This window comes from Chlorocebus sabaeus, chromosome 10, assembly GCF_047675955.1.
Source record: "Chlorocebus sabaeus isolate Y175 chromosome 10, mChlSab1.0.hap1, whole genome shotgun sequence".
Classification (NCBI taxonomy): domain Eukaryota; kingdom Metazoa; phylum Chordata; class Mammalia; order Primates; family Cercopithecidae; genus Chlorocebus; species Chlorocebus sabaeus.
Genome location: NC_132913.1, coordinates 114426065 through 114441416, shown reverse-complemented (window position 1 = coordinate 114441416; position 15352 = coordinate 114426065). Strand labels below are relative to the sequence as shown.

General features: G+C 39.5%; 1 protein-coding gene across 6 annotated transcripts in view; it reads right to left on the bottom strand.

The window, feature by feature from the left end:
• RHBDD1 (rhomboid domain containing 1) overlaps positions 1–15352 on the bottom strand; it is a 161332-nt gene that overhangs the window by 128098 nt on the left and 17882 nt on the right. For all 6 annotated transcript variants that reach the window (XM_038001455.2, XM_038001452.2, XM_038001457.2 and 3 more), the window contains 2 exons: positions 2841–3363; positions 699–831 (listed from right to left, as the gene is read on the bottom strand). In XM_038001455.2, coding sequence (XP_037857383.2) covers positions 699–831; positions 2841–3273 — 566 coding nt within the window. In that variant the 5' untranslated portion in view covers positions 3274–3363. The remainder of the gene's footprint in view (positions 1–698; positions 832–2840; positions 3364–15352) is intronic.

Below are 15352 nucleotides of genomic sequence, written 5' to 3'. Positions count from 1 at the left end.
ATTAGATCTGCCGGGCGCAGTGCCTCATGCCTGTAATCTCAGCACTTTGGGAGGCCAAGGTGGGCGGATCACAAGGTCAAGAGATGGAGACCATCCTGGCCAACATGGTGAAACCCCGTCTCTACTAAAAATACAAAAATTAACTGGGCGTGGTGGTGGGAGCCTGTAATCCAAGCTACTTGGGAGGCTGATGCGGGAGAATTGCTTGAACTGGGGAGGTGGAGGTTGCAGTGAGCTGAGATCACGCCACTGCACTCCAACCTGGGTAACAGAGTGAGACGCCGTCTCAGAAACAGACAGACAAAAAAAAAGCATTAGATCAACATACCTTATAGCTTTTTAATCTTTATGGTTATATGGTTTCTATGTGCTTCTTTGGAATATTGCTTTCAGAATTAACCAGCTGATTGGCTGGTTAATATTGATCCTCAAATCTGTATAACAGTTTCTCCTAGTCAAAAAACGAGGAAATCTGCAACTCAGTTAGGACAAGTAACCTACAATTATACAGCTCAATAGTTAACAAGATTTAAACCCAGAAATGTCTGACATTAAAACCATCAAGCTTGACTCTGTTCTAATAGATAAAGAATAAACCTCACTGTGGAAAACAAGTGGTTTCCTTGTTATTATTGCGATTTTTTTTCTCCATGGAACATCAGGTTCTTCAACTGTATTCCCTAAAAGAAAACACTTACCCTGGTGAGAATAAATGAATAGCCACAAGTTCGACCCAACAAGCAAATCTGTTCGGTACAGGAAAGCCCAAAATGTTGACAAAGCCTCCAGGGCAATAATGGTTGTTAAGAACTTTCAAAGCAAACAAAACTCCTAAAAGAGAATGAAGAACATGCAAATATTAACAATCCAAAAGTAGGAGTATCAACATTTACAAAGAAAGCCAATTAAAAGTGAAAATGATTATTCGATTACATCCAACTTTGTGCTTTAAAACATACCCTATTCCTTAAAATCCTGCATTCGGTAAAAAGACAACGTTAAAGGCAGTCACGCCTTTGATGTTTCTAAATATAGAAGTTCATATTGGTGTTCAGTATGCTACTAAATACATAACACCTAACATGTGAATAAAATACTATCATTGGTATTAAATGCCAGTGAACTGTACACTATAAAATAGTGTACACTATAAAATAAAATAGTTAAGCTATATAATTTTAACTCAATAAAAATACCAGTAATTTGTATTTTTCTAACCTCTATGGAAAAACATGCTGAAGGCAGGGCATATATTCTTTCTTCTCCCACAATTAGATGCATAAGGATACATCTTAGAAGGAAAGGGGGAAGGATGTCAGGAAAAGCAGAAGGAAGGATTAGATTAGATTTCCTTGTTTCAGGACTTTTCTCTCTTCCCCTTCACATTCTAATATTTACAACACCTAATTTAAATCCTGCTGGAAATTTTGGTCCCATGAAATATCTGTAAAAAGGAACTAGTGACGAAGAAGGTTAGAGACAATGCATCATACAGCTAATACGCAGACTGGGTTCAAATCCCAGCTCCATCGCTTCCTAGCTGGGTAACCTTGTGCTAGTGACTTCACTTCTCTGGGTCTTGCCTTCCTCATCTATAAAATCAGGACAATCCCTCAACAGTCTGCAGGTGGTCAGAAAAAAAAAATTAAAAATAAAAAAAAGTAAAATAAAATCAAGGCCGGGCACAGTGGCTCACGTCTATAATTCCAGCACTTTGGGAGGCCAAGGTGGGTGGATCACAAGGTCAAGAGATACAGACCATCCTGGCCAGCATGGTGAAACCCCATCTCTACTAAAAATACAAAAATTTGCTGGGCATGGTGACACGTGCCTTGTAGTCCCACCTACTCGGGAGGCTGAGGCAGGAGAATCGCTTGAACCTGGGAGGCGGAAGTTGCTGTGAGCCGAGATCACGCCACTGCCCTCCAGCCTGGCGCCAGAGCGAGACTCCGTCTCAAAAAAATAAAATAATAAAATCAAGACAATCCCATCTCCACATGGATCTGCTGTATAAATTAAATTGGTCTGCATATGCAGGACAGTTCTCCAGGTGGACTTGGACCTATGTAGTTCTCCCCCTCCTTTCTCACTTGTCGTTCTCAAGAATAACTGTGGAAATGTGCTGGAAATTCAACACCCTGAGATAAAAGGGGGTTGGCTGAAACAGCCTAATCCTCTCCCCAAATAGGATGTCTTTCAAAGCTTTGCCCAGTGATTCATGTGATTCCCAGGTTTGTACCTGGCTGCCTCTTCGGGGTTCCTTATTTGCATGAAAGGAGCACACACAGTCAAGACTCCAACAGCCCTGGGCAGCTTTTTGAGCCTTGAAGGACGGGCTCACAATGAATCCTAGGCTCCTGTTGTCCCTTGCTGCCTAACGGCAAATACTAAATCTGCCTCATGTAACTTGTTGCAGATGAGTGTGCTCTGTCTCACCAGGTGCGGACAAGCTGGTAACCAGAGACAGCATACTGAGCCTGCTTCACAAGCACAGTCATCTTTTTTGAGACCTCCCTATTACAAATCCATCTGTGGGTCTTTCTGTGACCCTACCGTATGGAGCTGGTGCATATTTCCAATACTATGTCTTCTACAAACCACCTCCCAGCAGGTCCTAGTGCAGACTGTCTAAGAGTGGGTGATGCAGCATAATGTAAAATGGCAAAAACTAGTCCCTGCATGCTCCAGCCTCCTCTTCAAGATGCAAAGCATCAGCAGCCATTAACCACTTAGAATTCGGTTCCTCTCACCAACTAGGGACCCACACTTCATAAAATGACAGCAGCCACACCTCCCTTGCTTCCTTTATGCATGCAACCTCAAAATTTTGTCCCCCTTACCTGAGAAACCTACAGCACAGCTCCTTTTGAAGTCAGGTTCATCCATAAATTCGGCAACAGCAAATTGCAAGAGCAGGTATACCACTCCAGTAAGTATAGAAAATGTGGTGATAACAAAGGCAAACCATCTACTTCCCAGTCTTCTTTCTAGATGTATGCCTTTCCAGAGCATGGATGCCATATTGAAATACAAATGCCAATCATTAGCATGGTGAAGGGGAGAGAGCAGTAAACGCTGCCAGTCTTTTTGCTGGCAACACTTCTCCACACTAAGGCAGGAGCTGTACAGTGGCTTCTGAGGGTTCAAGAAGAACCAGATGTTGAGGGCCAAAGTTGCTAGGGTGACAGGTGGAATATTGTTGATCCCAACATTGAAGATTTGAGAAAGGAGTAGAATAAGCCCAGTATTTATCCCTCTTGATCTCCGTTGCATGGCCAGATATCAGGGAAATAGCTCAGCAATGGGAAGGCGTGGTCAGGCAGTCAGTTTTAGGTATCTAGGGAGATATATAGACAGCTGAACCTAAAACACAAAATGCATGTGAAAAACAATCAATTAAGAATTAGTACACAAATAAGACATACTCACTTCAAGACAAACTCCCTTAAGGTAAATGCTACTACTCATTCTAACAGAAATATTTATGTTCAACATCTTCTAGAGTAATATCTAGGATGCTGACTGACACCCTTCCTTCATTTTACATTCTAGAATAGAAATTTTATCCCAAATCCCAATGAATCAGTTAATGGACAGTTTTCTCTGACAAACACGTCATGAAATTAACTTGACTTCCTTATAAACAAACATGTAACCTCATGAAAAACCTACAAAGATAGTGTGCAAGCATTAAATGATTTCTACTCAGAATCCTAGCCAGGATTCTTTACCCCCTCCATTTTTTTCAAAGAAATATTTGATTTTGATGTTAGAATGAGTTTGCTCCGAAGTTTTTAAACATCAACAAGCAAGTTTGAAGAAACAAGCATACATTATCTTGAATCCCAATTTCCATGCTGCCAGATACCAATGGTCTGACATCTACTTTCACAACAACTTCAGCTTTTCGTTACCTCCTCTACAAGCCAAATCCTGGGTTGATACACAGTCCTTGGTTTTAAGAGGCTCACTTTCCACCGAGAAATAAACCAACAGCGGCCACATGATGTTCTAACTGCAGTGAGAGAGGAACCCAGAGCACAGGCACAAACGCAGCCTGAGGTGGTCATCTAACTATGAGAACTATGAGATCTAACATTAACCCCAAATCAAGGGTGATATTGTTGATCCCAACAATATGATTTGGGGTTAATGACAATGAGAAGTTCCATGGCTTACTAGCCCGCTTCTCCACCCTGCTGGACCTGGGCTGGCATTGTGACATGCTTTGGCTAACAGAATGTGGAGGAAGTGATACTACATGAGCTCCCAGCCTACACCTCAAGATGATTTATAGGCTTCTCTCTTGAAACCCTCTCAAGCAACCATGTGAACTTTAGGCCAGTGTGCTGAGTAATGAAAGAAAGGTACAGACTGCAGTCACCCTGAAGGTCCTTGCCACTGGTCAGCTGCTTCTCCAGAGGTGAAGCTGTCTAGCTGACCACAGGTATACAAGTGAGTCCAGTTGAGCCCAGCCTAATTTGCTGATGCACAAAACAGTAAGCTAAATAAATGGTACTTGGTTTACTTCACTGAGCTTTGGAGTGGTTTGTTATGTAACAATTACAACTAATACAGAAGGTATTGCCTTTGGGGAGTGCTATGGTTTAGGTGTTTGTCCCTCAAACCTCATGTTGAATGAATGAACGAATGAATGTATTTATTTGTTTAGAGCCCTCACTAATGTAGTCCAGGCTGAAGTGCAATGGCATGATCTTGGCTCACCGCAACCTCCACCTCCTGGGTTCAAATGATTCTTATGCCTTAGCCTCCCGAGTAGCTGGGATTACAGGCAGGTGCCACCATGCCCGGCTATTTTTAGTAGAGACTGGGTGTCACCATGTTGGTCAGGCTGGTCTTGAGCTCCTGACCTCAGGTGATATGTCTGCCTCAGCCTCCCAAAGTGCTGGGATTATAGGCAGGAGCCACTATGCCCGGCCTCATGTTGAAATCCGATCCCCAGTATTGGAGTAGAACCTAATGGGAGGTGTTTGGGTCATGGGGGAGTATCCCTCAAGAAAAGATGAATGCCCTCCCTGGGGTCAGGGGGTGAGTGAGTTCTCACTCTTATTAGTTCCTGCCAACGCTGATTGTTAAAAGAGACTGGCACCTCCCCACTCCCTTGCTTCCTCTCTCACCACATGATCTCTGCACATGCTAGCTCCCCTTCACCTTTCACCCCAAACGGAAGTGGCCTGAGGCCCCCACCAGATGCTCAATCTTGAACTTTAAGCCGAAAGAACTGTGAGCTAAACAGACCTCTTTTCTTTATACATTACTCAGACTCAGGTATTTATAGCAACCCTAAACGGACTAAGACAGGGAGAAATTGGTTTATGCTCATGGGAAGAAGCTAGTAAGGGAAGAGGTGCAGGCAGAGACACAGATAAATAAAAAGGATGAAGTGTTTGGAGGCAAGAGCCTTTTCCTCTTAACAGAAAGAAAAGAAAAATAGGTGTAGTTATGGATATTAAATAGATTAGGGGCAAAATGTTGAAAAAGTTCTCATCTAATGGTTTCTGTTTTCTCTATGGAGATTAATTGGCCCCCAACCAAACAGGTAACTCACTCTTATACCCTAAGGACTCTAACTGCACACTGGACAATGTATGAGCTTTAGAGTATTAAAAAAAAAAAGGCAGGATCTTCCTATCTTCCAGCTCTGTGACTTGGGGCAAATCATTTAAACTTTCTGAACTTCAACTTCTTCACTTTAAGAATCATAAACCCTCCTTCCCAGGATTACTGTAACATGCTTGGAACAAAAGAGCTGCAGAATAAACAGTAGCTACTACTTTCATTTCTATAAACTTATGTGAGAATTAATTCCTTTGCAAATGGTAACATCCTAAAAAGACTCAAATGTGTGTGTGCATACACACACACACACACACAATTAGCCATATACCTGCACATGCATGCACACACACATTATTGGCACAACCCCATGTATTAGCACAACCCAAGTTTCTATACTGTTATTATTGTAGCTCTGTAGCATTCTTATGAACTAGAGAATTTAATGAAATTTAAACTGAAATGCTTCCAAATAACTCTGGATAAATGACCTATATTTTTCACATTAGAACTCAAGTCAATTTTCAAATCTTTTCCTACTGTGACTTTTTTGTAATTCTCCTAAATTTATCAACATGTGTGTACACGTGTGCACACATACACATAAATATGTATATTATATATATCAAACATTATTACCTTTAATAGGAACAATGAAAAAACTGGCCTTGATTATTGATCAGTAAATAATCAGCTTACAAGAAGTCACAAAATAAACCCTTCAATATCATTGCCAAGAGTGTCTTATGATGCTGGGCTTTATGTAGCAGAAAATCAAAACTACATCTTTGCTCAAGAAAAACTTGCCCCTCAATTACAATCATTAGTAATGAAGAATATAGATAAAAGGACAGAATTCCCAGTCTTACTTTACACTGTGTCCCAGGCTCTGATTGCACTTTCCTAAGTTACTTCTGGCCAGATGAAAAGGTGTCTTTGTGTCTGCATCCCTTCGCACCTCCCAGCTCTCCACTGTTGACTGCTCCTGCTTCCATGGGACACCTTGCTTTCCTGAGGCTTCACTCCTCCTTCCAACCCGTTTCTCTGCTGTTCGCTTCTCCTCTATCCCTACTGTCCCCTGCACACACTAAAGGGCTTCCACTTTCATGATTTTTGTAATTCTTTTTATCAGGATGATGCCCAAATTTCTATTTTTCAGCTTTGATTTCTCAGCAGGTTCCAGGGACATAATCTTAGAGGAAAATATAGTTTGCCTGCTGCCTTGGTTTCTGAAAACTGAATTATCCTTTCTCACAGAACAATGATTCAGCCATTCCTTCTTTCACTCATGTATTTAATAAATATTTATCAAGTGCCATATGCATGCCAGTCCCTGTGCCAGGCACTGGAGGTACAGCAAATAACAAAACACTTATATTCCCAGTCTTTAAATGGCCTACTTATACTTGTTGAAGGAATAAAAATATTGTCCACAGGAAATCAAAAGAGAAGTAAAATTGTGTGGCTTTACTTCTCCATAAATGCATACTTAATGCCAAAGAAGATATAACCATAGCCAATGTGAGAAGTGCATATCTGTTGGGCTCCACCTTTGTAAACAAAGGCCATTAGAGTCCCAGTGTAGGTAGAACATATGTTTTGAGTCTTTAGTAGTAGGAAAGACAAATCAGTCCTAGTTCATAACAACTGTAGAGCAGTTTCCTTTCTAATCAGTTACCAAGTCAGCCATGCAAGGTGAGGGATGCAGCCTGTCAAAAGACAACTTAGAAAATCCAACTTAACCATGTAAAGATCAAATCTGTAACCTGACCTTGTGGGCCAGAGAGGCACGGTTCTAGGAACACCAAGGAAGACCGATCACAGTAAGTGAGCACTGACTATAAAATAAATATGGTTAATGTTTTGACTATCAAATACATAGAAATTTTTAGAGTGCTGCACTATCTGAAAGACCACAGAGGCATCATCAGTTATAGCAACTTACCTGTGAACTGAAAACCTGTAAAATCTATTGGGTTTTAGAAACAGTTTACGTATTATAACTTGTATCCAGACCACAAGCCAGTTACCAGAGTTCAAGAAAGGACAGTCCCTGTGCTCCCTTACCTTACAAACACACCCTCCCCACCAGACTCTACATACCCCAAGCTGAACACTGGACTGTCCTTCCCAATCAGCTCCTCCTCTCATGCTCTCCACCTCAAGACACAGGATTTCCACCTATCCAGTTGTTCAAGCCAAAGACGTAGAAAAGTCCTTGATATGTCCTTTGACCTTAACCTTATCACCCTGCTACCCCCAAATCCTATCCATCAAGTTTTATTAATTCTTCTAAACAGTTTTTTTATCAATCTACTTCTTTCTAGCTCTAGGGCCACTACTTTAGTCTGGGTCACCATCATAGCTTGCCTGATTACCATAAAATCCAACCAACTGAATCCTCTGCTTCTCCTCTGATACCATTTTCACCACTGCTTAGCATAATCTTGTATAAAACTGAAGTTGGACTCCCCAGTAGTAAGCCTTTGATGGCTTGTCATCACAGCAAGAATAAGTTCAAACTCTTGAACCAGGTGGTCTCATCTCAAGCTGGTCTCTGCATCAGTCACTATGCTCCAGTCGCATGGGTGCTACCAAATCAGTAGCTCCAGGATTACAGTATAAACAGCCAAGGGCAGGAGTATAAACAGCCAAGGGCAGGAATAACCTTATCTGTTTTGATCACCAACAGTACTCAGAGCCACCATAGGATCACCACAAATACACAGTGACAGGCATATGGTCCATGCTTAGTAAATGCACTTGTCCCTGGGTATCCATGTTCCAGGACCTCCAACAGATACCAAAATCGATGGATGCTCAAGTCCCTCACATAAAACAGTGTAGTATTTGCAGATAACCTATGCACACCCTCCCATATACTTTGAATAATCTCTAGGTAACTTATAATACCTAATACAACATAAATGCTATGCAAATAGTTGTTTTATTGTATTGTTAGGGAATAATGACAAGAAAAAAAAAAGTCTGTACATGTTCAGCACCAATGCAATCATCCATTTCTCACCCCACACCTGCCAAAAATTTTCAATCAGTAGTTGGTTGAATCCATGGATACAGAATCCAAGGATATGGAGGGCCAATTGTATTTCTCAAATGACTCAAGATTAGTGTATTTTTTAAATGTGTCTACATTATATGATAAATGAAACTGATTAGGAAGGTCTGAATACCTATGATACGTTCATCTTTAAGTATGTTTCCTGCAATTTTAACAACTCTTCCCAGAGCACTGAACATATTATTCCACTTAGCATTTTTAGGTCCATGACAGTATTTATAACGCTAATCTCAACATTACAGAAATAAATCTCGGATCCATTTAAAATGTATTGATAAGTTGCTTTGCCAGAACTGTTTGACAAAAAAAAAAGCATTTTAATTATGTAATAATACAGACTAGACAGTACTATATCAAGGTTATGGCAGAGAGAAATGGAAAGTTTCTTGCAATATTGATAGGAAAATTAGCCATATTTACTTTTAATGAGAAATTAAAAATTAAACAGGTATGTAATAAGAAAGACTAAGCAGCTAGAACAAACAAAAGAAACTGAATTCATAACTTGGGAAACCAATGTGTCTCAAGGGGGAGAGAAAGGAGTAAAAAGGGAAAAGAAACTAATTACAGTGATTTTCAATTCTACTTACAAAGCAGAAAATATTTCATCATTATCATTTACTAAGGCAGTATATATCTCAATTTCCAGATTTAAATGTTCAATAAGAATTGAGACCATTAAATTGCAAGAATATATACCAATTATAAATTCTATTCCCAATTTGGTGTCTGCTACCAACAAAATTAATTTCACAAGAAAGACAGGAACTACAGAGTCTTAATGGGAGTAATCAAATCTGTTCTGAAGATTGAGACTTCCATATTACTAAACGTATAACAAATTCCAAAATTATTCACCGAAATATTCTCAAATTGTATGTTTTTTTCCCCCTTTAAGATTCAAGAAAAGTCTGTCACTATATAATTGAGATATATTAATGCTATATCATTAGCACTACTTTCATGCCTTTGGTAAGTTTCATTTAACAGTTTTGAATATTTGAAGTATATGCTCTAAGAAATAGGGGAAAATTTAGGTTTGTTCAAGTCATTTGGCAAAAGTCCTCTTATCACACAAATTCAGTACTTTGCTAATACCTGACCTTCCAGATGCTTAACCCATTTATGCTGGAGGTTGCAATTTTTTGTGTGTGAAAAACTAGACCTTGGCGATGACCTTGAACAGTAGGATATAAATAACTCCCATAAGCTTAGCATTCCAATAATGGAACACTAGGCATAACTGGGATTTAGCATTCATCTTTAAAAGCTGAAATATAACTCGCATACCATAAAATTCAATCTTAAAGAGCACAATTCAGTGTGTTTTTTTTAGTATATTCACGAGGTTGTGCATATCTAGTTCTAGAATTTTCATGACTTTGTCAAAGAGAGACCCCATACCCATTAGCAGTCACTCACTCACTTCCCACCTAGTGCCTGGCAACAATTAATCTTTAATACTTTCTGTCCCTATGAATTTGCCCATTCTAGACATTTCATATAAATGAAGTCACACAACACATGGCCTTTTGTATTTGGCTTCTTTCCCTTAGCATAGTGATTTCATAGTTCATCCATGTTGTAGCAAGTATCAATACTTTGTTTCTTTTTATGGTCAAATAGTATTTCATTGTATGATTATACCATATTTTGTTCATACATTCATCAGCTGATGGACATTTGTTTCCACTTTTTGGCTCTAATGAATAACGCTGCTATAAACATTCATGTACAATTTGTATGAACATATGTTTTCGGTTCTCTGGGGTATATACCTAAGAGTGAAATTGCTGGCTCATATGGTGACTATATGTTTAACTTTCTGAGTAACTGCAAAATTGTTTTCCAAATTTCTATACCATTTACATTCCCTTCAGCACTGTACAAGGGTTCCAGTTTCACCACATCCTCAACAATGCTTGTATTTATCCATCTTTTTTTTTACTGTAGCCATCCTAGTGGATGTGAAGTAATACTGATTTTCATTTCCCTAATGACTCATGATACTGAGAAAATGCTTAGATTTTCATTGCTTAAAATACAATACAAACGCACATATGTTCACAGGCACACACACAAGCACACATGTACCCAAACACACACACACATACACACTCACTCACACTTTCTACAGAAAATTATTTAACAAGCTCAGGTCAAGAGAAATCTTCAGAAAGAAAGGCGAAACCACAAAGAAACTGTCCTGGTTAAACCGCAAAGACTGCAGCTCTACCATTGCCCCGTGATATAATATGTTGGAAGGGAATGCAAATGTACTCCAATGGCAAGATATTGCTTAGGCCAACACATTTGACTACAAATTCTGTGCAATTATTTAGAAAAAAAAAGGTTAGTGTGTTTTATCAATGCAAACAAAGCAAAAATGCTATGAAAATAGCAAATTATTTATACTAAACATAAAAACTTCCTCTGCTTTTTTAATTACAAGAGCTAGACAGCAAATTTGTGCATCACAAATAATGCATTAATGTGGTCAAAATATACACAAACACTAGATGCATTTTTTCTCTCTTATTTTGTTTCATTACAGTCATCTTTCTCTGTGAATAAACTGAACTGGAGCTTTTCTTCCAACCCTTGTAACTCTCTCAGGAATCTTATTCATTCACGGCTTTTCTAGTCCAAACTTATGAAATTGTTTGCTCCACTTGTTACTGTTACTATAGAGCCAATGGATGAGAACATTTTAGTCCAAGATAATAAACAATAAAATTCTTTGTTCTTCCAATAAAACTACTTAGCATAATTTTATTTTTCTTAAAAGCTTTAGTTTCCTTAGGTTCCAAGAGACTCCAGTTACAAAATGCAGATTTTCAAGATAGTTTTGAAAATAAGAAAATGGTATAATATATATTTGCATTTAGTGAAAAGAATTTATTAACTGAATACTCACAAAGTAATCTGTTTTCTCTTTTCAAATACATGAATGCATTTTGAAAAGCTTTGCTATATGCAAAACATAGTTGTTTAAATAACATGTAAATTGTGCTTTTAAAATGTAATATTTAAATATTTAACATAATAGCAGATGGTACGGCTTCACATCATTACACCATGTTCAATTTACCAGAATGCATATTCTACCTGAGTTGATTAGTAAATAGGGAGTCCTGGGGGTATAGTATGGAACCTTAGTTAGACAGCATAATTACTTGATGACTAGTTGCACATAAATGACATTTTTTTTCCGGCTAGCTAATCTGTTAAATGGCTTCCAGAGCTACATTAATGATAAAATCAGAGGGAATTAGAGTAGGGACCTCTGTTTCCTTCCTTCACATTAATGGCAGAGATACAAAGAAATGAAGACAATCAAATGAATGAAAACTGACTTCATGAATAAAAAATAAAAACTGGAATCAAATTGCATTAGGATGGTAATGGGAATCTCGTCTTTATGACGACTGTGACACTCTCTCAATAATTATATTCCAGTATCTATTCATGGAAATATCTACAACTTAGACTCCATTCCAGAAGCAATTGGGAACCGAGAGCATTTCCTCCTTTTGAAGTCTACTGAGATCTTTAATATGACGGTTCTCCAACTTCACACCCTCCATTGTTCCAGCCATATTAAGAAACCATCTCACCTAGCTGAACACAACCATTCGACTATCTCTCTAATGACAGTTGCCTATATATCTTTCTGACTTTATCAAACCTAGAGGGTTTTTTTGCTTTTTAGGGACAGAGTCTCATTCTGCTGCCAGGCTAGAGTGCAGTGGTGCAATCATAGCTCACAGCAGCCTTGAATTCCTAGGCTCAAGTGGTCCTCTCACAGCAGCCTCCTGAGCTGGGACTACAGGCAAGTGTCACCACACCCAGCTATTTTTTTATATGTATTTTTTGTAGAGATGGGGTCTTGCTGTATTGTCCAGGCTGCTCTTGAGCTCCTTGCTTCAAGCAATCCTCCCACTTTGGCCTCCCAAAGTATTGAGATTACAGGTGTGAGCCACCACACCCAAGCTCAAACCTAGAGTTCTTAAGACATAAAAGCTCCTCCTTCCTTTTTTCCTTCATATACCATCTCCCCAGATGAACACGAATACAAAATTTCTGATCCCTTAGTGGGATAATGTTCAGATGTGCTTTATAATAGCCTGCCTTTAGTATCAATGCCACCCATATGGAAGGCATGTATAGGCAAAATATGTAACCTCTGAGGAGCTGGGATTTATGACCACTAAATGGACATATGAAGAATGTTCTAGACAGATAAGCCATTAATAAGAACATGTGTTATATGCTGAAAGATCTCAACAGAAATCAGGCCTTTATCACCTTACACTCTTCCCCTAGTCTACCTACACAGTACCTGACTCAACTTGCTTAAAATCCAATTTCACCATGTTGTACCCCCACCTCAATCCACCCAATGGCTTTCTATATTCATGGTTAAAACACTGCACAGTGTCTCAGGTAGCGATACTCTTTATGGAAAAAATATCTTTAAGCAGATTTTTAAAAAACGATGAATAGTGTCATAATTAATGGAATGGACTCTGGAGTCAAATGATTTAGGTTCAAATCCTGCTTAATTGCTTGGGAGCTACATGACATTAGGTAAGTGCTTTTTTTTTTTTTTTTTTTTTTGAAACAGAGTCTCACTCTGTCACCCAGATTGGTGTGCAGTGGTGCAATCTCGGCTCACTGCAATCTCCGCCTCCCAGGTTTAAGCAATTATCCTGCCTCAGCCTCCTGAGTAGCTAGGATTACAGGCGCATGCCAGCAGACCCAGCTGATTTTTGTATTTTTTTAGTACAGACAGGGTTTTGCCATGTTGGTCAGTCTGGTTTTGAACTCCTAACCTTGGGTGATCCACCCACCTCAGCCTCCTAAAGTGCTGGGATTACAGGTGTGAGTCACCACACCCGGCCCTTAGGTTAAGGTCTTAATCAATCTCTACCTCAGTCTCCTCATTTATAAAACAGATATTAAGTAATAATAAGGAACACCTCATAGAGTTGTTGATGAATAATATAGGTAAAACACTTAGAATAATGCCTGAAACATAAGTACTACATAAGTATTAGCAGATATTAAATATTTATCAACATTATCTAATCAACTTCAAGCTATTCATCCCAGGAATCAAGGTCTTATAATATTTACATACCTCCCAATAACTTTTATGCAATTATAGTTTAAAAGTAATTATATATAATTTGCTTCATTTCACTTAATTCTCACAATCCTGTGCAGGCGAAATTAGTTCCACCTTATCTACTAGCTGGTCTACCCACCGCCTGCCAAGAAAAATCACTTAACTGTCCAGTTGCCCATTCTAAAACACACTCCGTAGAGTTGCCCATGTGAAATGTACATCCATGGAGCTTCAGCCCTTCAGACCTTTTGGGATGTTGAAATTTCAGGCCTTCACTTTCTCTGTCCAAGGTGCTTAATAAGCAAGGCCATTCCCACAGATGGGCAGTCACATGGACTCTCTCACCACAAGAGGTGACGAAAGTGAATTTCTCGTGCCTCCCACAGATTACATCTTGTGCTCAATTTAGTGAAAGTCCTTCCAGCAGTTTTGGTGTGAAACCATGAAAGACAGACAGAAATTCCACTTTCTTATTACACGGATAAAGAAACCAAGGTGATGATGCCCAGAAGCTGGAGTGTAAGGACTCAAAGTCAGCTCTTCCCACGAGACAGTGCTGCTCCACCGTGAAGCCCTGCAGTTTCCTGACTCCCAGCTGTGACCCTTCTGGGGGCCCCTATGCCTGTGAGCAGCACCAGCAGGCTGGCCTGCCTCAAGAAAGCCAAGTTCCACATTCTGCACTTCCACAGCATGTAACAGATGCCTCAAATGGCTATAAGTAGTTAAATAAAAATCTTATAAAATTCTAGGCTGTGATCTAGAGGCATGCTAGGAAATAGTTCAGTGTTCTGCTTTGTGGCCAATATTTTTTAACTTAAGCCACTAGACCAGGAACCTTTAGAAGAGATGTCAGTGACTTTTCTTTCACATAAATGCTTCCTGGAGGATAAGCTGAAGTTTGAATGTTTTAAAAGTACAAAATGGGCCAGGCGCAGTGGCTCATGCCTGTAATCCCAGCACTTTGGGAGGCAGAGGTGGGTGGATCACGAGGTCAGGGGTTTGAGACCAGTCTGGTCAATGTGGTGAAACTCCATCTTTATTAAAAATACAAAAATTAGCCGGGTGTGGTGACGTGAGCCTGTTGTCCCAGCTACTTGGGAGGCTGAGGCAGAATGGCATGAACCCAGGAGGTGGAGCTTGCAGTGAGGGGAGATCACGCCACTGCACTCCAGCCTGGGTGACAGAGCGAGACTCCATCTCAAAAAAAAAAAAAAAAAAAAAAAGTACTAAATGGGACCAAAACAATGCTTCATTTTAGCTCAACTTCCATCTGTAATATGCAGTGTAAAATTTAATTAGAAGTGAATAATGAGAAAAGAAAATCTGCAGGCTTGGCTCAGTAGCTCTCGCCTATAATCCCAGCATTTTGTAAGGCCAATTTAGGAGGATTGCTTAGGGCCAGGAATTCAAGACCAGCCTGGGAAACACAGCAAGACCTCATCTCTACAAAATAAAATAAAATAAAAAAATAAAAAATTAGCCAGGTACAGTGGCACACACCTATAATCCTAGGTACTTAGGAGGCTGAGGCAGGAGGATCACTCGAGCCTAGGACTTTGAGG